The sequence below is a fragment of the Electrophorus electricus genome, chromosome 3 (genome assembly GCF_013358815.1).
Source record: "Electrophorus electricus isolate fEleEle1 chromosome 3, fEleEle1.pri, whole genome shotgun sequence".
Lineage (NCBI taxonomy): Eukaryota > Metazoa > Chordata > Actinopteri > Gymnotiformes > Gymnotidae > Electrophorus > Electrophorus electricus.
Genome location: NC_049537.1, coordinates 32,457,118 through 32,481,572, shown reverse-complemented (window position 1 = coordinate 32,481,572; position 24,455 = coordinate 32,457,118). Strand labels below are relative to the sequence as shown.

Below are 24,455 nucleotides of genomic sequence, written 5' to 3'. Positions count from 1 at the left end.
TAAAACATCCATAACATGCGTATATTATTCCTCAGGCACATTACAGATCCTCACACTCACTGAATGACAAAAGAGTCAGAGCCAAACCATCATAGGATAATGTACCCAGAACATTAGGGTTATGATTTAGGCTTACAAAATGTAGAGTCATCGCACTTTTTCCATCATTTCTGAGTTGCTGGCAGGCCACAAGAAGCATGCTTCAGCTTTGGCCCACCCAGCTCCTGAAAAACCAGGCTGCAATTGGCTGGGGGCCAGTATCAGTCATGGCTGTGGTCCTCTCTGGTGCTTGCTCCAGTAGTTAGTGTAGGCCTGCTGGAACATGTTCTTGCAGCACAGCTTGGCATGGAGGCGTGAGCAGATGAGGAAGGAGCCTCCCATCTTGCGGTGCAGTGAATATGTCTCCTCAGGGGGTGGGGCCAGACGCTGCCTCAGCATGATGGGAATCAGGCTATGGATGCGCTTAGTGGTGCTCTGTGAGCTGAAGTCGAAGGGCTGGTCTGAGGAAAAGGCCTCGCCCAGAATCATCACTGCATCTACATGGGCATTTTCCATAGCCTATGGCAGAGGATTATATCAGACTGTGGTGCTTGTATTATCTGATTTTCTTCAGACACAAAGTAGAGAGTACATGCTCTTACCTTGGACTCATACCCTGTGAGAAACTTCATGTCTAACGAATGCTTTAGTACGCCTTTTCTGTTCCCATCTGCTGCTGCTTTAATGATCTGTTACAATAAACACTCAGATTCAGATCAAGTTTTATTGTCCATCAAGAAATAGAAATTTGGCATCTTAACAATTCAAACAAAACAAATAAAAACGCTTATCTAATGAATTACAAAATACCTGCACATATGACAAAACGAAGTACTTAGACACACACAGAGACACACACACACAAAGCCCAGAAAGGCATTGGTAAGAACACCAGAGGAGCTAAGCGCCAGCAACTGGTGGATACAGTGCACCGCTTGGATTGATTACAAGAAAGCCTATGATTCAGTGCCCCACACATGGAACCTAGAATGCTTGAGGCGCTATAACATCAACAGAACTCTAAGAGAATTCATTAAGAATTCAATGAGGCTGTGGAAGACAACATTAACTTAAGACCAAAAGCAAGAGTCACCATCGAGTGTGAGATTTACTAAGGAGATGCCCTGTCTCTGCTGCACTTCTGCATAAGCCTGAACCCCTTCAGTAAGATCATCGCAAAGAGGGCTATGGATACCGACTACAGAATGGAGCAACCACCAGCCGCCTCCTGTATATGAATGACATGAACCTGTATGCCAGAAGTGAACGAGACATCAGCTCACTAATCCATCTCACCAGGATATACAGCAATGACATCGGAATGTCATTTGCATTGGATAAGTGTGGTCGTATGGTCATAAGGAGAGGGAAGGTAGTTAAAACTTGAGGTGACTGTACTACCAGAAGGTAATATAACATGATGAGAGCAGCTACCTTGGAATCTCACAGGCAAATGGAAATAATGAAGAGGCCACAAGGAAAGCAGCTACAGTCAAATACCTACAAAGAGTGAGGCAAGTCCTGAGAGGTCAGCAGAATGAACAAGGAAGAACAAGATCTGCGCTATCAACACCCACACTTTACTAGTCATCAGATATCCCACTGGCATAATAAGATGGCCAAAAGAGGAGACAGAAGCCACTGACATCAAGACAAGGAAACTTTGCAACACACAAAGGGTTTCATCCCAAATCCAGCACTGTGAGACTAAGCAGAAGGAGGAGGACCGAGGAATAGCGAGCATCAGAGCCACTATCCAGGATGAAACCACCAAGCTCCATGAGTACACCAGGCAGATGGCCCCAAGTGATAGAATGCTTAGTGTAAACCCCAGACAGCAGAAACCCAAGGTGGATGGGAATGAGGAGGACCAGGAACCAACATGGGTGGATAAACATCTCTACATCTCTCATGGATGAGAGCGGAGAGTAGAGGCCTGTTGGTGTGTCATATTATATATATATATATATATATATATATATATATATACACATATATATATATATACATATATACATATACACACACACACACACACACACACACACACACACACACAACTGCAAAAATTTACCTGCAGCTCACAATTGAATTCTAATAATAATAATGCTACATATAATGATGATGATCATGCTTACCTCTATATAGACATCTGTAAAGCTCTCATCAAAACCTCGCGTTGCTCCAAAGTCCAGTAATGCAACCTATGCATGGAAGCTTCAATTACTAAACTGGATTAGAGTAATTAGTTTAAAACACTGACCATCGCAAATTCCTCAAAATACTAAATATTGTAACTCCAATAAAATACTGTGTCATACAGCTACAGGTGACATAAGAGGCATATAGACTATAAGAGAATAAAGAATAGTAGTAACTATTTAGCTTAAAGTGAAAAATAAATTAGGCATCAGCCTCTTTACCCGGTGGGTTTGTGGATCATAGAAGAAATTGGACCAGTTGGGGTCTGTCTGCATGTACCGAAACTCAAACAGCTCTCTTAAGCACAGTGTCAAGATGTTCTCACAAATCTAATGAAACAAATATAAAGCAGAGTTTACTGGTGCTGAAAAAGGACTTGATATGGAACCACTAGGTGGCAACACTGCACTAAACTCTACCCTACACACCAGCGGACATGGGAAGAAAGCTGTGAATGTTGGATTTACCTAGTAGCAGAGGAGCAGTCTAGGATAACACATCAAATCAACATCACTGACATAACGTGCAAGAAATTCATAATTTTTCTAGGTTTTTAAGTGATTTATGCTTGATTTTAAAAAATAAAATATGGACTGTATATAACTAATGCACCTACGTATGAAGTACACATGTGGTGCACACTAATGAGCATAATTAAACAGTCTTGACTACAAAATTGCTAATGTGGTAAAGTAAAATATTTAAAAAACCCTTCTTACTGTCCCAGCTAGGAAAGCAGCCCATTTGGGTATTTAAGTAGCACAGCACTGGACACACCTCATTTTTGAGCTCTTGGGAAAGCCCTTCAGCTTGGTCCAGGGGGAAGCCAGAAACCAGCTCGGTGGTGAGGATATGTCTGCTGCTCAGCTCTTCAATCACTTCAGGCACATAGAAGAAAGGGTGACCTTTCAGGAGCTCTCTGCAAAAAGGCCCAGCAGAGGAGAGTTAGGGTTAACCCTAACCATCTTACAGTCAGAGGAGAGTTCCTGGATTGGGCTTTGGAATTGTTTTCGCAATTTCCTGCGTTGGCCTCCAAGTCCGGTGACACTAAATTTTGGTGGAGGAGTAGAAGTAGCTATGTTGCTGAGAAGGCAGCACTTAACTCAAACCCTTCAGGCTATGTGGCATTTGTTCTCTCAAGTCCTGCTCACTCTGGATTTAAGGAGCTGGTGAGGTGACCCAGTGTAGGTAATTTTTTGTACAAGTCCCACCTTATGGGAGTGGATATAACCATACTCCACTTACCCCTTTCCTTGGTGGTAAACCTCATTATTCACCCTCTGGCATAACAGGCTGTGATCTGTAGAAAGGGTCAGTGACTGGGTGGAAGGGATGGCATTTAGTAGGCTTGTCACTGTGTCTTAGATCAGTACCTATATTTACTATGTGACAACATGCAGACACAGTTCCTTTCTGAAACTTGATGCTGGCACAAAAAGGGTGGGCAGCATTTAGCCTAAAGATTTAGCCTAAAGGCAGGTGAGGAAAAGCCCATGTTTGAAGTCAGGGTTAAATGTTGCTACCAGGCAGTTTAGGTAAACAAAAAGCAGATTGTAAGAGAGCCCCCTAATTTCTCATAAAAGTTAAGAAAAAAGTTATTAATATATTATAAGACTGGCAGAACCTAGCTGAGAAAACCCCATGAGTCCTTGTGATTAACTCACTTGAATTTACGGGCACACTTTGCCTCCCTAATATAATCACACTCCAGAGCCAGCTCATGCCGCATCACATCTATCAAGTGCTCCGGGAACAGACCTGCTCAGGCAAACACAGGCACACACGGAAATGAAGATATTAGTGAAAAGGCCACATGAGGAACTTTAAAAATAACTGTGCATCATCTTTAGTAAATGACAGAAACTCTGAAGCAGCACACTGAAACAAACCACCAAACACACCATTTAAAAACCCCTAAATAAACAAAACAATAAACAACAGAATAGAATACAAAAATCATTTATTATCTACAGTATATAAATTGGTTTTGTTCATTCATGGCAATAAAGAATATTCACAACATTCATAACATTTAGAACAACAGTAAAACAACAGCCCATAAATAACATACAATGTAAATGCATTATATGATTACGAGCTTGAGTGGTACAAGCTACTATTTTACTGCCAATGCTCATGAGCTTTCATCTGCCCTTCCCAAACCATGCTGTTATATTATAATATTGAACAAATCAATAAGCAAACATATGTTCTCTCTAGGGTTCTTCTACTACTTAGTGGTGTTTAATCTGACAGCATTGAGCAATTCCAATAGAATGTCTCCCCATAAATCCCATCTTTCACAGCACAACCATTCCTTCACAATACAGGAATGGTTATAGGTTTTAGCTTAACACATCACTAAGTAGTCATAATAAAGGGTCACTATATCTAGAGCATGACCATGACAGAGTACCAGTGGGAAATGTGTAAACAATAAACAACATCACCTTCAGGGAGAGCATTGCTCATGCTAAGGACAATCATCAGGTTGTTCACATCACTGTTTATGCTCTGTGCAACTCCGGGGTACTGCAAAACAAACAAACAAAAATAGAACATACTGCACTACAGACCATGGTATATAAATAAACACAGACAATACTACACAGGACTACTGATTAAGTTATACAGGGCATTGTATTGTGCATTGAATTCATAGAGTAGAACGCTAACTGATATGTTTAAGGGTATTGTCTTAAGTGCGCACTTTTCTTTTAAATTGGTCTTTATGGGCGTTGTCTTAATATGTCCCCAGCTTGGCTATCATCATGCATTGCTGCTTCAGCACAAAACTTGATCTTACAAATATAACAAGTGCAGGTGCATACCTTACATTTTAGCTACACACAAAGTTGCCACAAGCACATAACTGAGGGAAACGAGACATACACTAAAGGAGTCCTATATTCCACTGCATCATGGGCCTTGAGATAAACCTTTCAAAAACAATTTTTACTTTGGGTACTGATTCAGGGTAAACAAAACTGAAAATGCTAATGGTGTCCAATATTAGCATTAATGGAATTTTTGCATCCTATAATTGTTTTTCCTGAAATATTCCTAAAATCCACTGAATAATTTCTCACCTGGATCTTCATGGCAACCTCTCTTCCATCCTTCATTCTGGCCAGATGCACCTGACCAATAGAGGCAGCAGCAAATGGCCTCTCCTCAAACATCTGCAGCTTGTCCCTCCAGTTAGGCCCCAGGTCGCTGTTCAGAACTTTCTGCACATGGGTAGGTGAACAAATATATCGATCAACTTGCAAACAAAAACGAGTATGAACATGAGTATTTTGCAAAGAATGGGCTGAGCAGACCATTGCAGAAGTTTATTTCATCATTTGAGTGGATTTGTGTTCAGGCAGTCCATACCGTCATCTGTTTGATGGGCATGAAGTCTGCACTCTGACGAACCCGTTCAAAAATCTTGGCTAGCTGAGGATTGATAAAAGCATCGTCTAGAGCAAGGAAAAAAAGAGTACAATGAAAAGCAGTGATGCTATACATCTACTAAGGGTAGTGTTCTGAAGGGGCGCACCACAATCAGTTCTGATTAGTGGCCTAAGGTTGGACCCGGACCCTAACCCTAACCTAAACTGTAACCCTAACCCTAGGGTTGGACCCTAACCTTAACCCTAACCCTACCCTAGGGTTGGACCCTAACCCAAAAATCAGGAACCACACTGTAGGTGGTACAGAATAATGCGATCTTCAACATGTTTCAGTCTCATTCCACAAACATCCGTGATTTTATGGATATAGTGTCATGTTTCATTAATTTGTTGACAGATGACATTGATCCCATGAGAATGGTTAATGCCTTTTTAACCAGAAACTGTGGGTCAATATATCCATCCACTGTGCACTAAATGCATGCACTGCTTAAGACATGTCAAGAGGCTTGTTATCTTTCCAGCTATATATAACCATACAGTGAAATGAAATAACATTCCTTCAGGACCATGGTGCAACACAAAAGAACACAATAATCAATAATCACAATAACAAATAGGGCAATGATGACCAGTGCAAGGCACCTAGTAAAGTGGGTGGATGTGCAAAGGAAGTACCATACTGTGACAATGAGCAGTTTCTGCCAGTATACCAATGTAATAACACAGTATTTGTTAAATGGAATGCTTTTTTGTGCATTTTTTCCAGGACTGTATAGATGTTCTTGGGCCTAAAGTTACTGAGGTACTGAGGCATTTTATCTCTTCATTGCTCCACTGGTAATGATAGTGCTCATTTTTAACTATCATGCTGTTCTCTCACATAGTGTTTTGGGTCATATCTTGTGACATCCTGTGTTCGGTCCATACTGTGAGTTTGTTTGGAAGCAGACTGAGAAGGATCTGATTGAGGGTTTCAGCCCCCTTATTTGTACCAGAGTTCGAAAGTCAGTGTTCTTACTTCCTCTAACAACCCATACCAACAGACCAGTCGCACAAGAGTTCATCTGAATCAAACCAAAGCTGAACACACCCTTAGAATACTGATGTAGGATCAGATCCCCTGTATTCCTACAGACATACTTATTAAAATATTAAGGACCAAAAAGATTAACAGCACTCTTAGTTACCAGATGGATTGAATTTTGGTTGTCCATGTTATCAGTATTTAAGGTAAAAGTATAGTGAACAACAAAGAAACAAATAGTAATCTGAAAACAAAATATGGGGGAGTGGCATGTGTAGTGACATCAACCTGTCAGTACAGTGCAATCACATTCCATTCTACGGAGCTCATGCAATGCTAATTTAGGAAAGCAGCGCAGTCAACAAGTTCAGTTTACATGGGCAGCTGAGGTCATGGATAAACACTCATAAGTCTCAAATTAATGATTATATTATATCAAGGTACTGATAACTGGGTTAACCCCAACTCTAGCTGCCTTTGTTGGAGCTGTTGGGAGCCTTCAATGAATCTTTGCACTTCATCCTGCTGGGTTTGTTTTAACTTTACATGACTTCCATTTCTGTCCCTTTGCTTTTACTGTAAGCAGTTTACATGAGCTTTGGATAACTGTGTGCAACAGGCAATCCTTGCAGCACTTCCAAGTGAAAGGTCAGGCTTTTCTGCAATGGTGGTGAGCTTATTTTAAGATTCCCTCATGCCAGGATTGTCACAGTTGCTCCATCGATATATATATATATATATATATATATATATATATATATATATATATATATATATATATATGCTTTTATCTGACCGTCAGCTTTGCTACTGCCATGCAATCTATAGGTCATGCCTTTGTTTTCTAAAACTCTCCCTTTGTGTCATGATGCTAATAATAAAAACAACAACAACAATAATAATAAAAAATATAGCTGTAAGCAGCAATTCCCAGCACAGTCTCAAGTCTCACAAAGAGCAACGTGGATGCTGAAATCATCCATCCACCATGGACACATGACAATCTGACTTTGTCCACTGTTTCAAGAAGATGTTGTAAAAAAGGTGTTTGAGGTTATGGGACAATGAGATAAAGTATTCTGACGTACTGAAATGCTTTGTTTGAGATGCTAGACAGGTTAAAAACAATAGACAGACAGTGCTATGCTGCTCCTGCAGCTGTTGTGATATGCCTTCCCCTCTATCCAGTCATTAGCACTTTGCATTTAATGTAAAAAGCTGGAGTGTCTGATGATTTACAAACTGGACTGTTCTGCTAATAACCTTCTGAATCTGATACCAATGTATATAATTGTTCTGTCATTACATGTATATCTGTACATTTCTGTGTGAATGTGAACTTTTTCTTGATTTCTGTCCATTTATTTGTTCAATCAAAGGCCCATTATTAAAATGTGAAGTAGGTAATCGCATTGATATGTGATTTTGGATACTATGCAAATTAGCTCAAAATCTAATTTGGCAGAGCTTATGGGTTCTAGATGCTTTTTTGTAGACTGGAAGACTAGTAATCACTGGGGAAAAAATGTTTGTACGTCATATGATGTAGGAGTTATGAACTGGAACGTGTTTGGGTGTGCCATAGCGCCACCTATAGTCTGATCAGGCTGGGGTCTTGCATCTGAGTAGGGGGAGGGACTACTACCTATTGACCAAGTTTCATGTATGTAGGATTTATTGTTTGGTCAGCACGGTTTGTTTTAAGGGAAGAGGAGGTGGAGGAGATGGAGGAGGAGGAGGAGGAGGAGGAGGAGGAGGAGAAGACGACAAAACAGAAACCCTAACAAAAACAAAAGGTTTCCAAAGAGGAAGAAGAAGAAGAAAAAAGAATTAAGAATAAAACAAATGTGAGTGTCACTGTAAAAAATTAATGAATTTAAAACTATTTGATGTATTTTAGTTTAGGCCATTTAGTTGTGGCAATGTGGTCTGCCTAAACTTTGACTAGAATTTCATCACTTAGTACATGGTGCTCACTATATATTTACTCTTCAAAAGATCTATTTGATATTAAATAATTTTTGATGGGTCTTCACTTACCTTGAATACTGAGCATCTGGCCTAGCTTGAGAGCAGCCCCTCGAACCTTGCACAATGTCCTGACGATGCGCTCTGCATTGGCCTCAGACAGGAAGGGACTAGATCCCAGAATGGCCCCTTTGTCTCCTGAGAGGAGAAACAGAGCATGGGTGTAGAACACGGATGTACAGATTTATTGCTCTTGAACATTTTTTTTCTAGTCTTGCTCTATCCTGTGACATCCAACTCTGCCTATTAAGGTTATTAGTTGACTACCTCTGAGTGAAGTTTTGTCTGTGGTGAAATGTTGCAGGGTAACACTACTTTTAAAACTGTCAAATATATTGCTTTTGCCTTTTGTTTGTTTTAAGATTATTTGTGGATTTTTAGTTACTATCAGATTTTCCAGGGGTCTTTCAAGACCTTTATATCTTGTGTCATGTACTGAGGCTAATGTGTTGCTATCAAGCTCATGAGCTTCATAGGTACCTTCATAGGTACATAGGTATCTATGTCAGTCACACATGTATTTGTGACACTTTGTATTTGTATCAGTCTTAATGTATTTTTTTTCCATTTTAATTACTGTTTTGCACCATAATTACCCTCAGGTCCCCATTTATTGTTTTAATTGTGTATTTTTCCCCATTTTTCAAACTGTTTTCTAATAGCTGTTAGTGTAAACAGGAAGAAAGACAAGAACTGGGGCTAAGTGTAAGCCAAGTTTATACATAATAGCCCAACTCTTTTGATAATAAACACGTTTAATTATGCCTTTGTAGTGGACGGCAGATAGCAAGATCAATAAAGTCAACCCTAATTTGCTGAAATCAAATTTGTCCAAGCTTAGTTGAAGTTAGGTAATAACATTTTCAAAATACAACAAACAAAAAATAGACATCTTAAATAGCCTACTAAGTAGATAACATACCCTAGGACTAACCTTGACCCTAGACAAACAGCCCTTCAAGGCTATTTAGGTTTCACAATGTTTACACATCCGAAAGAGAGAGAGAGAGAGAGAGAGAGAGAGAGAGAGAGAGAGAGACAGACAGACAGATAGAGTGCATCCAGAAAATATTCACAGCAGTTCACTTTTTGTTATGTTATAGCCTTACTCCAAAATTGATTAAATTTATTTTTCCCCTCAAAATTCTACACACAATACCCCATAATGATAAAGTGAAAAAAGTTTGTTTGGAATTTTTGCAAATGTATTAAAAAAAAAAAAAATCACATGTACATAAGTATTCACAGCCTTTGCTCAATACTTTGTTGAAGCACCTTTGGCAGCAATTACAGGCTCATTTCTTTTTGAATATGATGCTACAAGCTAGGCACACCTATTTTGGGCAGTTTCTCCCATTCCTCTTTGCAGAACCTCTCAAGCTCCATTAGATTGGATGGGGAGCGTCGGGGCACAGTCATTTTCAGATCTCTCCAGAGATATTCAATCTGGTTCAAGTCTGGGCTCTGGCTGGGCCACTCAAGAACATTCACAGAGTTGTCCCGAAGCCACTCCTTTGTTATCTTAGCTGTGTGCTTAGGGTCACTGTCCTGTTGGAAGATGAACCTTCGCCCCAGTCTGAGGGCCAGAGCGCTCTGAAGCAGGTTTTCTTCAAGGATGTCTCTGTACATTGCTGCATTCATCTTTCCCTTGACCCTGACTAATCTCCCAGTTCCTGCTGTCGAAAAACAACCCCACAGCATGATTCTGCCACCACCATGCTTCACTGTAGGGATGGTATTGGCCAGGTGACGAGCGGTGCCTGGTTTCCTCCAGACATGATGCTTGGCATTCAGGCCAATGAGTTCAATCTTTGTTTCATCAGACCAGAGAATTTTGCTTCTCATGGTCTGAGAGTCCTTCAGGTGCCTTTTGGCAAACTCCAAGCGGGCTATCTTGTGCCTTTTATTGAGGAGTGGCTTCTGTCTGGCCACTCTATCATACAGGCCTGACTGGTGCTGCAGAAATGGTTGTCCTGAATTCCCAGATCATAGATTTAATGTACTCTCTCTGACAGAAACGTGGATCAGGCCTAATGAGTACACATCTTTAAATGAAGTGTGTCTTTCTGGCTACAGCTATGTACATCGCCCTCATATAACTGGATGTGGTGGGGCACTGCAGTTATTTATAGTGACATATACATCTAAGATGTACAATGTAGCCAGCGATAAGCAGGTCACCCAGCCTCTTTCACTAATTGGATTGGTAGTTTGCAGATTTCCCTTCTAGTCTATTCACTCTAATAGAAAGAGCCATTATTGTTGGTGATTTCAGTATTCACTGAGTGTCCAAGACCCTTTTTGTGAGATTGGCCTTTAGCTCTTTAGAAGAATCAACTGGTTTCACCCAATGTATAAGAGAACCCCCCCCACACACACACTGGTGGACATATGCTTGATTTAGTACTGACATATGGTGTAGACATAGAGAATGTCGTCATATTACCCCAGGCTGATGCCACCTCAGACCATTCCCTCATTTCATTCAAACTGCATATGAGCCACAATACAGTAACCTCCTCTTGCTACCACACCAGACGGACAAGCACGTTAACCACTGCATCTACATTTATTGCAAATCTCCCAAACTTATCATTTGTGACTGGGATACCCTCAAACCCCACAGAACTTGATCAAATGACTGAATGCTTAGAATCAGTATCTTGCTGCACTCTCAATGATTTTGCTCCACTTAAGAATAAAAAATTGGGGACAAAAAATTAGTACCTTAGTATAATGATCACATTCCCAATTTAAAACAGAACACTCAAAAGATAGAACATAAACGGTCCCACACTAAACTTGTAGTCTTCCAGTTCACATGGAAGGAGAGCTTTCTCAAGTATAGAAAGGCACTTATTACTGCTCAAACATCTTCTCACAACCTTAACAAAAAATAAAAATAATCCTAGATTTTCTTTTAGTACAACTGCCCATCTAACTAGGAAGAAAACTGACACCAAAGCTCAGATTACATCACATAGTAGTAATGAATTCCTGAATTTACTTAGACATCTGAACCACCAAGCCAAAAAAACCTTTATACCTTTTCAACAGCCTGAACCTGCATCTTCCACCTGCTTACTAGATTGGCTGCCCACACACTTTCTTCAAGAAATCGAACCTGATTGAAGCTTTACTAAATTTAAACTCCTCCTTGAACATTGGCCACATACCTAAAATCATTCAAAAAAAAATCAAAAAAATCTAACCTAGACCCATGTACGCAAACTACAGGCCGATATCAAACTTTCCCTTTATTTCCAAGATCCTAGAAAAAGCTCAGCAGCTAAGATCATACCTGAATCAGAACCAGATATATGAAGTCTTTCAGTCAGGGTTTAGGCCTCATCATAGTACAGAGATAGCACTGATTAAAGTAGTTAATGACCTGTTGTTGGCTTCTGATCAGCAGCATTTGACACCATAGGTCACAACATTTTTATTGATAGACTCAAAAATGTTATTGGGATTAGGGGAATCGCCCTTAACTGGTTTAAATCTTATTCAGCCATTTACTATCAGTTTGTCAATATAAATGAAGACATTTTAGCTATGGTGTCCCACAAGGATCTGTTCAACAACATGCGAGAGCCTGTTTTTGACATTGTGATGACCTGCAAAATACACATGGAATTTACTTTTGTGTGTGTGGTTTAGGGTTTTGACTACATTCAAACCTGCATGGGTAAAATAGGCATTCCTGTCCCAAGCTTCTCTGTAATTATTATGAGACAATGGCTAAGGTCTACATTAAGATAGACCCTCTAACCATGACAATGTCCAAATTAGGACTCCATCGGGAAAGGTCAGCTCAACAAATACTCTGTTCCAGTTATTTCCCAACAGCTGCAGATATCATGGGCAATAAAGAGAGGCCTATGATTTAGCTGTCTCTGAATGAGCTGGACTGATCCACTTTATGGTTTTAAAGAAGTAAACTGTGGGTTTAACAGCAATAAAATCCTGACAATTCAATGATTACCAATTTTGTTAAATAACATATTAGAAGCATAAAGAAATATAAAGCTATTAAGAAACACATTTCAAACAAGATGTTAATATAAAACACTGACTGACAAGCAGAAAGGAAAGAGCACAAAAATTCTTACCGTTCTTTTCCTCTGAACGAAGGCTTTTCTTGGCCACCTCAGCTAATGCTCCAATGCCGAGTCCTACCGCCAGACCTGGAAAACAAAAAGGCAGAAGAAAATCTCTGCACACCTTATGGGCACATTAAACACTCACTATGATCTCAGTAATCTCTACACACCTGTGCACTGTAAAAACTCAAAATATTCCCAATAATCGCTACACACTTCCTGTGCATTGTAAACACTCACTATAGTCTTAATAATATTCACTATACATTTCTTTACAGCAAGTTATACTACAAACAAATATACTACAAACAGTACACTACGAACAGTAAGACTGTTTTAAAATCAAATGCAAAATAGAGACATTTAGGGGGGAAAAAAACAAATTCCTTCGACTTTCTCCCAATTTTGTTGTATCCAGTTCCCAATATGTCTCTGCACAGTATGCCCTGTAAAACTGATCAGATATGATCCTGTATGTGTCTATCACCACCATCTTCTGTTGCTGTAAAACAAGCATTTTAAGTTATTGGACTAAAGTTTCACCACATTTACCCAGCAACATGCCAACATATATTTTTGTACATACATAGAATATATATATTTATCTGCATATATATATTTTTCTCTATGCACCCGTTTCCCTTCCTCAGTTTGGACAGAGCACTCTCCACCATTTCACTGCGCGTTATACTGTGTATGACTATGTATGTGACGAATAAACCGAACTTGAACTTGAACTTGAACATTACCCATGCACCCTCAGATTAATGGAGATCAACTTCTCAAACTACTAATAACTGAATTTTGCTGGTCTACTGCATTGCTGTGCATGGCTCATGAATGAGAGTTTACAGCCTTGCAATGCTCTAGATAATTGACTGGTGTTATTACTCGCAGGAAAGCAGCTTGCAATATATAGGAATTGAAAAGGAAAACCAATTACCGTATAATACAACAATGAGAATATAGCAAAAACTGCAGTTGAAAAGCTGAAATTCCACCAATAATAGTGCTTGTCAGCACATTGTCCTGGTTTATAGCATTAAAAACAATGTTTCTGCAGCTTCACAGACAGTTGCATGTTATGTAACAATCCTGGTTTGTGAAATGTAGGAGGAGCTGAAAGTAAGTTGTGAACCAGGCAGACTCTGTACATTCCAGTCAAATACACAACGTGAAAGTAGCATATTTAAAGTAGTCTTCATGTTTTGGCACATGGAGTCCTGGTTTAGTAGTTGGTGGGTTTTAAATTTTGGGTCCCTTCTTGTGTTTGTGAATAGGCTACTGGTGTTCTGGACACCTCTTGTGAATGATTAAACCATCTGCCCTTTCTTTAGTCCTGATAGGAGAGTTTAAAATAAAGTTATTTGAACAAACATATAACCATGTCTGACTAGCAAACATCAAATTATAGTTATGGCACTGGGCCCCTTTCCCAAAATTATAGTAGCACTAACATCTTAAATGAGAGAGAGTTCAGTGTAATACTGGCTCTGGCATCCCCTACTATGTTTACATGTTTTGCATACTCTTGTATGTTCTGTACAGGTAAAACATAGATGCCTACACAAAGATATATTGTGTATAAACAACTGTTATGAACATTATTATTTCTTACATGAGGTTTGGATATTTTACATTCCTTTCCTCAAATCAAGAAATTCTTGCTCAAATTCAACACAAACCTTCTAGCATCTGCAGCCTGTGAGAGACTTTATTTATGTCAGACTCCTGTTGACCGTAAAACGATCAAGAATTCACTACATCTTGAAAGCCAACTGCTTTTAAAACTTAACAAGTGCTAGGTGATAGATGCAAGAATGTAAATTTTCTACAACTTATACTTCAGTAAACATCTTCAAGCTGTGACTGCAAGAAAAGTTTTTGAAAATGTGTTCAGTATTGTTAAATAGGTATATGGCATTTGTTTTGAAAGCTGTGTTGTAAAAAGAAACTGACTGCAGAAAAGGTTTTTGTTCACCTTGCATATAAAATCATGAGCATAAATCCAAGAATAAGTCTGAACCTACTATACTAGTATTTCTTGCGGGTCTCATATGTGTAGCGGTTTTATTTGTGTTGTTTCTTAAAGATTTAAATTGATTTGGTGTTTGTATATGCTGCAGCACTGCTGCCTAAATAAGGCTGTGATTTTTCTTTGATTTTTGCTGTTCTGATTATTAAATGAGATCCAATGAAGTAACTCACTATTTAAGTGGTCTTTTTAATATATACTTTCTTTTACTTGCGTAATAATTTAAAGGACTAATATTTTACTTCTACTTGAGTAATTATTATTTTAACGTAACAGTACTTTTACTTGAGTACAGATTTTGGCTTTTTTTACCCAACTCTGTTTATCAATTAGATCATGTTCAAAGGTGATTCTCTGTATTGAGCATTTCGCATTAGCGACAGTTGAGGGATTTTAGGAACTGCTATATACATGCTAGTAACTAGTTGTTTCCGAATCTTTTTGCATTGCTGCCTACTCAGTTTTAGTAATCTCAGGTATATGTTTAGCTTTTGGCCAATTTGATTTATTTTTCTGGTAGTACAGAGTGGTTGCCTTTATTTTGAGTTTGGGTTTGTCTTTGTCTATTGGAAAGGGAGTTAGTGTAGGATTGAACTTTACTTTGTTAAAGTTTAGGTTATGTTTGTTTTTTCTTTGTTCATTATCTTGGTGATAACCACTCGAAGTTAAACCAGTTTTTTTTTTTATGTTAATTTGTTTGTAAATATGCCTGCATATTCTTATCTTGGTAACTTCTGTTGCTTTGCTTCTTTGTTTGTTTTTCATTCTAATCAAGCCATTAATTCATACTGTTGCAGTCATATCACCTTGACTAGGCCAAAACAGTAGTGCACCTTAATATCACTGTACAGTATATATTGTACAATGACAAAGAAATCTAAATGTAAAATCTAAATCTTATCTGCATACCCAGTTGAACTGGAGAGAGTACACCTGTGGACTGCATTTGGGTAGATAATTTAAGAAAATCTAAGTATAAGGCAATGATGTTTGAAGTTTACCAGCTTACTACACTAGTCCAGGGACAGACCCAGTAACTTCATAAAAAACATACTACACTAGTTCAGGGACAGACCCAGACAGTGGGCATTATCTCTCAGACAGAATTAATTGTGCCGACATATGCAGCAGCTGGATCAAATAATTCACATGAAAGAATATCAATAAATATATGCATAATGGCTAACTCATACTTATTAAGACATCATTCATAATGATGGGTGACATCATATTGTGTAACGTTACAAAGTGCAGAAAAGCTAGAAAAGACATACCACTGTTGCTGTAGTAACCATCATTTGGTTTCAGATAGGTTGGAAATTTGCCCTACCTCCAAAATTTGCCAGTCTTCCCAGTCGCGTTACAGGGACTTTCCTCTCTCTTGCTCTTTCACTCAGCTTTAAAAAAAAAAATCCATACTATATAATAAAGTAAGTGAATACATTTCCATCTTCCTCAGGATATAGCATAACTTAGTATACTTGAGTTAAAACATTTTAAAAAACTGTATTCCATCGCAATATTCAATTAAACAAAATCACAAATTGTCCATTATTGCAGGTTTGTGCCAACCAAGTCAAATAATCTTCTTTGATGTCAAGATGTACAGTTGCAATCAGAAATATTCAAATCCCTAAGAAAATAGGATTTATAAATGTACATTTTTATGCAGATCTAGATTCTGCTTTAAATCAGATCTTCATGAATTGAATGATATAGCAAATGAACACAAAATTGCAAAAAAAATGCATGTCCATCACACAAACTTATTTACCACAGAAACAAGAAAAAATTTTAAAATATGCTCTATAAATATAAATGAAATTAAATATATCATCAAGATTGCTTGTATGCATCAACAAATACTATTTCACTGTTTACTGAGACTTATTGTTATATATTTTCATTCGATTCTATACACATGACCATAATACCTTTTTCAGTTAAGGGGGGTTGAAAATTTCCAATTGCAACTGAACCTCTCTTCTGCTTTTTACAATTGTACATCTGGCAAACTCAGTCCATGTTAAAGTGCAAAACCAAACTGCTTAATCCTTGCAAATTCCTCCATCATAGCATATCTCCAAGGAGAAGAACCATTTATTAAATGGTCTCTCATGGGTGACAGTGTTGAGTGGTCTGGCTTCTGTACCATTTGTTTATGCGGTTTGGTACTGCCCCGCTTGGTCTCCCTGGCTTTGTCAATGTCCTCGGCTGTAAGGCCACCCATGGGAGAGTGGTCCTGATGGTAGGAGCGACTCCCTGTGAACTGCTTGCTAGGGTCCTTGTAGCCCTTGAAAAGCTCAGATTTGCCTGGTGGCTGGCCGCATGTCCTGGTTGTACCTTTGCTGGTGTCCCTGAGATCATCATCAGCAGCAGAGCTCGTGTGATCTATACCCTCAAAGCTGTCCTCCTTGGCACAAAAATCATACTTCGCGTCCACATCTGCATCAAAGTTTGGCATACTTGGCGGCTGACCTGTAAACTCCTACAGCCAATAGAGATCAAAAGGAGAGGTTTCTTTACAGGAATACTTCAAGCCAACATCATGCTCTGGCTAAAACAGAGAGTTATCATTATTTTATGACCATTACACCAACTGGCCCTACTAGCTTCCAGTCTTTTTTAGCAGGGTTTGTATTAGTGGATAAACTGTTCTTTCCATAATGGTTTGCTGTAATTTCATGGGATTTCAATAATTTAATTAAGCATTATACCAGCAGGACAGTAAGCTCCCATATACACATACTCTATCCTCATAAGTGAATTTTTATTTTTATATTTCTTTGTATTTCCCTACATTAGATCATACTTTTGAAGTACTGAAACAATTTAGTTGCAGTCTAATACCACAAGACACTAGAGAACTCTACAGAAGGAAAATGCAAAGAATTTGCTCCAAAGATGTGATGATTAACTCTATTGCGCAAAACTTCTAATGATCATATATGCAAATTTATCATCTCATTGCTGACAGCAGTCCTTTACCTACAGGAAACCTCTATTATGTTGCCACCTTTTGAGGTTCTATAGCCCAGGAGAGATACAAGCAGCAGGTGACACTACCTGGGCAGAGTACAATGCTTCAAGAGATTATGGAACCGTGGCTAAGAATACACAATGGCTGGTGGGGACCAGGTTATTGCATGCATAGTTCAAGTGCACTGTGTGGAGTGACACACACCTGTATCTTCTGCATGGTTGAGCTTACGCTCTGTGCCACAGTTTCTCCGCTGCGCAGTGTACTGGTCTGAGTCTTAATCACTGCCTGGCTCAGCTTGGCCAAGCCCCTCATTAGCAACAGCATGTCCGCTGCCATGGTGTGCACTCCCTCAGACCTGGGAGAGAAAACGGAGTCAGTGAGTAGTCAGACATGAGTCAAAAACGTTATGCTGGTCACCCTGTGGAAAAGTACTCGTGGTCGTAATGGATGACAGAAATAAGGTATCAGCTATTTGTATCAGCAAATGGCACTGATGGCTAAATGGAGGGGATCATTAGCATATAAGGCATTTCTTTTCACAAGGTCAATGAAGGCCACTACATCTTCTGATAAATGCAACACTTTTGTTAAAGAAAACAGGAACAAACAAAAGATGTGAGCAAGGCTATTCAAAAAAGGTTTAAACCTACTGTCTTAGGGGAAGCACCCTTCAAAAAAAATCTGAAAAAAAGCTGAAAGAAAATATAATGGCATATGATCCAGCCTAGCAGTCTCTGCTCAGTCTGACAGATCAACAGTTCTGGAACGTGAGCAAAACACAGCTGTTATCTCTGCTCCACCCCAATGAAGGTTAAACATTTCATGCTGAGACTGGTCATATCCTTACTAAGCGACTGACACGGCCACTCAAAAGCACAGAGATAAGACTGGGGCCTACTACCCACCCCTACATTAAACTGTTATTTGCAATGTCTGACATCTTGTGCGCACTAAGTACCACTGGAACCAACACATTTGTTGGTGACAGTCTCAAGTCTATATAATGTGTAAAGACCTCTACTTACAATTGTTAATAATGGCCATATTAAAGAAAACCCTAGGTACTGTTTTAAGTTCATACTTTGCTGGGGTTAAGAAGAATTGGTGGGAGATGGAAAAGGATATTAAAAAATAACAATAAATAAAACAGCACATTGAAAAGCTTGACTGTACTTCCAGACTTTAGATGTGTTCCAGTTCCTGACGTATGTTGGCCTGCCTTGAGACAGTCTTTGGGGGTGAGACTTGGGTGGCTATGTTTACTGATCACAGATTTGAACCACACTGCTTCCAACATTAGGAAAGCTGTAATAGAGGTGCATTGGCCAACACTGTCCTGAACACAGGAAATAAGATCAGCATGCACTGAATGAATGATGTTATTCAACACTGGAGACCTTCATCAAGGATCACCTCTTCTTTTTCAAACCTCAATAAAGGCAATAAAATATTATTTTTTAAGATACAGACATGCGTTCTGAGTTTGTGTATGTGTGTTTTAGGGATTATTTAGGCTTGAGACTCTCTGTGTGAATTCATCAATGTGGCCAGACCAGATTAACTCAATAAGAATGAGGTTCTGTATCTGATCAATACTATGCCTGCACTGCAACCCTGATCTGCACATTTTTGTTGGTGATGGTCATCTTTTATTTACCAGACATATCTTTTAAATGCTCCTCATTCCCTCACAACAATGTTTTAGGCAGGAGGCACTGAGCATTAAAAGTAATATCTCATTAAAAAAAAGGAATTAAATGACTTTTTATTAAAATAACATAAAAGTAGCCCATGGGTCCCTAGGACCAGTACAGTTAAATAAAAAACAGTGGTTTTGTAGCTACTAGCCATTTCAGCTGTGCAGTCACACAGGCCACACATATCTTACTGTGTCACCTTGTACAGAAAAGGAGATGAAGGGGGCGAATGTGACAAGGAACTGCCTCTAAGGCAGAAACAAACTAGTATCCAGAGGTCATGCTAACTAAGGGCACACAGTACATTAAAAGCCAATCAGTGCCCAGAGGTCATGCTAACTAAGGGCACACAGTACATTAATAGCCAATCGGGGAGTCTGTGGTGGATAAACGCCCCTCTGTTTCCTGTTCAAATACAACCAGATTAGTTTATTTGTACTCCTAGCCCCAGATACAGTGGTTTATAAAGTCACTATTATCAAGTGTTGATAATACTGCACTTACTCAAAAACAGGAAAGAGGGCTGCAAAGTTCCACCATAACAAAAATTCCAAATTTTTTTCCCCTCCCCAAAATAAATAAATCAATGTCTGTAACGTAATGCAAAAAAGACAACTACACTCATACTGTATATGTGCCAGGGTCAGTTACAGCCACACTTCCTGTGTGTGTCAGAAACATCTTTGTGCTAGTTCAGATTTCTTCCTTTACATTTAATCCCTGCAAAACATCTTTTCCTACCCCATTATGGGCTAATATAGATCTTACAAACAATAAAAAGTGTTTTAAAACATTTTTCTTTAGGTTATATAATTTATTCCCATATGACAATCATAGGAAAATCAGTTCAAAATTAACTAATTCTTGTTTCTAGAGCTTTGACCATTAATTAGCAGAAAACGATCAGATAGCAGATAAACCCATTAGATAGCAGAAACCCATCAAGTCATAACTTATGAGGCAGAGTTTACCCCTTAATATAAGGAGTTAAACACTTAACCTTTATCTAGCGGTTACCTTTTTGCAACTGCAAAAACATTACTTCTAATTTTTTCGAGTGACTAACATTTGCACTGACATATTTTTCCATTATATAAACAGAAGCTTCTGTATCTCTTAAATAGAGTATGCCAACAGTATTCTGAGTGTTGTCATACAAAACAGCATGCAGTCAGGCATGCCGCAATTGTTTCTTCAATCTGCCTAGTAACTTCTACAACACCATACAAACATTCCACAACACTTTTATGGCAGTCTGAGACCAAGAGCAAAGGTTTTAAAACCTTTAAAACAAACAAACAAACAAAAAAAACTATGAGAGCTAAAACCTCTAGTTGTAGCCTATATTATACCATATTAATGTATCCTGTGAACGTGCAGGAATCAGCTCTGCACATGTCCTTTTTATTATACATTACACAGTACAATCATATATACAGTTACACTGAAGGGTATGCGTGAGTGGGTTATTCAATAACAGCACGTCCTGAATATGTGCATAAAGGAAGTGATAGTTTACGTATAACTACGTACACGCCTTGGACACGTGGCCAGCTATCTGTAGCCACCATATTAGTTGCAAATATTTTCAGACAGGTTTGTCTGATAATTGCTTGCATTAGCTAAGATCTCAGTGAATGAACTTCGGACATGTATACATGCAAAGTTTTAGAGGACTAAGCAGAAATAAACACAGATTTGCAAAGGTTACACGTTTACTTATAAATCCAATCACTGACGTGCAACACTTTACAGAAGAAAGTAGTCGGTATTAGCCCTGAACGTAAGACGGCAATTTAAGGTTAGCTAACTAGCATGTTAGCTAAAGGACGTGTCTCTGCTTAGTGCGTGGACAAACATGCTTTCCTAACTTTAGCTACCTTCTTTCATTCTATTTCCTTTCGAACAATTACTTACATCATCGCTCAATAACGGTATACATATCTGAAATAATGTATGCATAATAGATGCAAAAAAACAGACATTTACCTCCACGATTTGCCAATTTTAGCTACGTTTTCGTCTGCGCGTTGCCTTTCTGTGGGTGATTTGGTACCATGAGGGAGGACATCGATGTTTACCAACTCCTGACTGTGAGTCCCAGTTCCGCTCACACGCCGTCTGCTATTGGTCGCTTCTTACCTGCCAACGTAATTCCTCGACTGCAATTGGTTCGTTAAGTGCAAGTATGCTGTAGGCCTCATTCTCATTGTTATAAAACGAGTCATAAAACCAATAAAAATGAATTGTGACACTTAAAGGGCACGACTTACTGCTGGCCGAATCGTATATGTGTACAGCGGGGACAGTGCGAAAGAAACCTACTTCCGACTCGATGTGGCCTTAAACTACGTATCCCAGCAGTCTACACCATGAGCCAACATTTCTGCGGGAAAATTCTCGTCATGAGAAATACATTTGGCAATGTGATATTTTTATCCTGCATTCAGCTTGTAGGAGGCTATGATTGTTCCGTGATTAAAATAAATACATAATAAGGAAGTATGTACTGACCACTTTGTTGCTCCATTAACTCGGGGTTAGGGTTAGGGGTTTATTTAATTATTGAATAATTTGTACTCCATTTCAGTAGCTATTTTATTTTATACATGGTTGGATTAAATATTCTCGGCCTGTATTTAATCATCAATTTATGTTGTGATTAAATAATATTGATAAAGTGAATTAAACATTTTATCAATGTATTGTTTTGAATTATACCATTGACTCTGCTAAGAAAATATTGTATGCCTTAAGCAAAAATGTAAACAAAATATGATTTACATTTTTAAAATATTTGAATTTATGCAAAGAGCAATTTGAAGTTCAAGAAAATCTCATCTTGTTACTGTGTAACCTACACTAACTTGGACTCAAGTTGGACACCCAATTTGCAAACCTTATTCAGTTTATGATCAGAAACTTCCTGAATTCAAAAAGGGAAAACTAAACACAAAAGCAGCAGTAATGTTTAGTTTCCGGACTTGGATTCCTAACTATTTACTCTGCTGCCATCTGCTGGTAGAAATGAGCTAAAAGTAGTACTAGTCTGTTAGCTCATCCAAATGTCGCTTCTCGGTTAGTGCTGAATTATGAAATTTTGCTGTCCAACAGGGGGCGCACATGTTCTATGGAATATGGAATGGAATCTTCTCAGTATATGTTTGATTAAAGCACATGCTGTGTTCCATAGAAAGTTGAAAATGTCCACTCCAATTGTGTGTTTATTTGGAATGTTTCTCTAAATCGTTTGTTTATATATGAAGGAACAGTAGTGAGTGGTTACCTCAATAGGATTGCTGATTACTTAATTCCATTTGCTGATTGTAGATCCTGCCCTGCTGTGTTTGGAAAGGTGGTCACCACTTACCTGGAAAAGAGCACACCTTGAATAAAAAATGATTAAACGTTTATATTGCACTTGAATACAAAAAACATGCATAAGGTTTCTTCCTCACAATCCCAAATCAAATATTATTACATATTATTAAAATTTATATCAATAGAAAAAATATTGGGTACTCTGTACTTCACGTGTGTGTGTGTGTGTGTGTGTGTGTGTGTGTGTGTGTGTGTTTAGTGAAGTACAGAGTACCCAATATTTTTTATGCGTGTGTTTATATATACATTTATTTTACATTGCCTAAAATTGTTTTTCTTTGTTGTCAATTTTTCTTTCTCCTCTCTCTCTCTCTCTCTCTCTCTCTCTCTCTCTCTCACTCATATTCTTTCTTTTTTTATTTCTCATTTAAACCACATGGTCCAGAAACATTTTCATACATAAGCACAAAAATTTGTTTAACGGAGAAGATGTATAAACCACAAAAGAGTCATTATATAAACTTTAGCAACTTCCAATTAAAAGCAAAGTTAATACTTCATCTGTAAATGTCTATTTGTGATATAACCTATTTCTACTGTAAGTTTACTGGGAAACAGTGAACAGTTACATGATGTCACTGCATATTTCACTGCATATGATGTCACTGATGGACTTACCTGTCACTAAAGTTACCAAACTAAAACACTGGAAATATTGTTATGGTGGATTTTGTATTTAGCGAAAGGTTTTTTGTCTGTCTCAGGACATGGAAAATTAATTTTCATATTACCTATCAGCCAGTCAGAAAGCCAGTCTCATTCAAATCAGATTGGCCACCACAGCATAGGATTTTCCATTCACCAGATGACACCTTTTCATTGTTTTACACAATGCAAAAACAAAATTGCATTATTTTACTTTTAAGGATAGGCTAAAATGTTTGTTTTGAAATGAGCAATTTAGCAGTGGACAGGCTACAATGACAGAACAGAAGACTTTCATTGTAACTCAGAAAACGTTTAATAATACCTAACTAGAATGGCCATCTAACAGTAATCAATACTTTCAAGGCAGCTAAGTGACCTCTGAAACATTTTGGATGGTAATAGGTCTGGGAAGTAGCATAACAGGTGTAGAAGGTATACAATGCTACATGTGTACATGCAGAAAACATTTAAGAAGTCTACATAAAGACCAGACACAGATGCATTTGCTATGCCCTGAAAAATACTACACATCTGTAACATACATTTTCCATAAACCCACATCAAAATGAACTATATTTATAATTTTATAGTATATACTGTATAAGATTATTGAATGTATAGACAAATATTGCAGTTGTCATATTAAAATAGGAAGAAGAGAGCAATAAAAAAGCTTTTTTTTAATTCGTAAATTGCACCCCCCCCCCCCCCCCCCTCCCCCAACCCCATTATATTTTAAAAGATTTTGAGTTTAAAATGGGCTGCTTAATCAACTAAAAATCAGAAGTTTAAATCTAACAACGCTGCGCTCCAGGGCTCCATAGTTCTGAAATTCTCGGCGCTTCCCTTAATATCGAGTGTGTGAAGGACCGGAGAGACGCCGACTGGTCTACTGAACCCAGGACGACTGTCAG

General features: G+C 38.4%; 1 protein-coding gene across 1 annotated transcript in view; it reads right to left on the bottom strand.

Moving 5' to 3' along the window:
• coq8aa (coenzyme Q8A, genome duplicate a) overlaps positions 1–21,602 on the bottom strand; it is a 22,745-nt gene extending 1,143 nt beyond the window's left edge. The window contains exons 1-15 of the mRNA XM_027022826.2: positions 21,502–21,602; positions 18,017–18,170; positions 16,985–17,320; positions 16,163–16,229; positions 12,807–12,881; positions 8,707–8,832; positions 5,620–5,705; positions 5,331–5,471; positions 4,692–4,773; positions 3,906–3,999; positions 3,019–3,160; positions 2,463–2,570; positions 2,178–2,243; positions 642–728; positions 1–558 (exon numbers count right to left, since the gene is read on the bottom strand). The exon at positions 1–558 is cut by the window's left edge and continues 1,143 nt beyond it. Coding sequence (XP_026878627.2) covers positions 265–558; positions 642–728; positions 2,178–2,243; positions 2,463–2,570; positions 3,019–3,160; positions 3,906–3,999; positions 4,692–4,773; positions 5,331–5,471; positions 5,620–5,705; positions 8,707–8,832; positions 12,807–12,881; positions 16,163–16,229; positions 16,985–17,320; positions 18,017–18,151 — 1,839 coding nt within the window. The 5' untranslated portion in view covers positions 18,152–18,170; positions 21,502–21,602 and the 3' untranslated portion in view covers positions 1–264. The remainder of the gene's footprint in view (positions 559–641; positions 729–2,177; positions 2,244–2,462; positions 2,571–3,018; positions 3,161–3,905; positions 4,000–4,691; positions 4,774–5,330; positions 5,472–5,619; positions 5,706–8,706; positions 8,833–12,806; positions 12,882–16,162; positions 16,230–16,984; positions 17,321–18,016; positions 18,171–21,501) is intronic.
• Between the last annotated feature and the right edge of the window lie 2,853 nt (positions 21,603–24,455).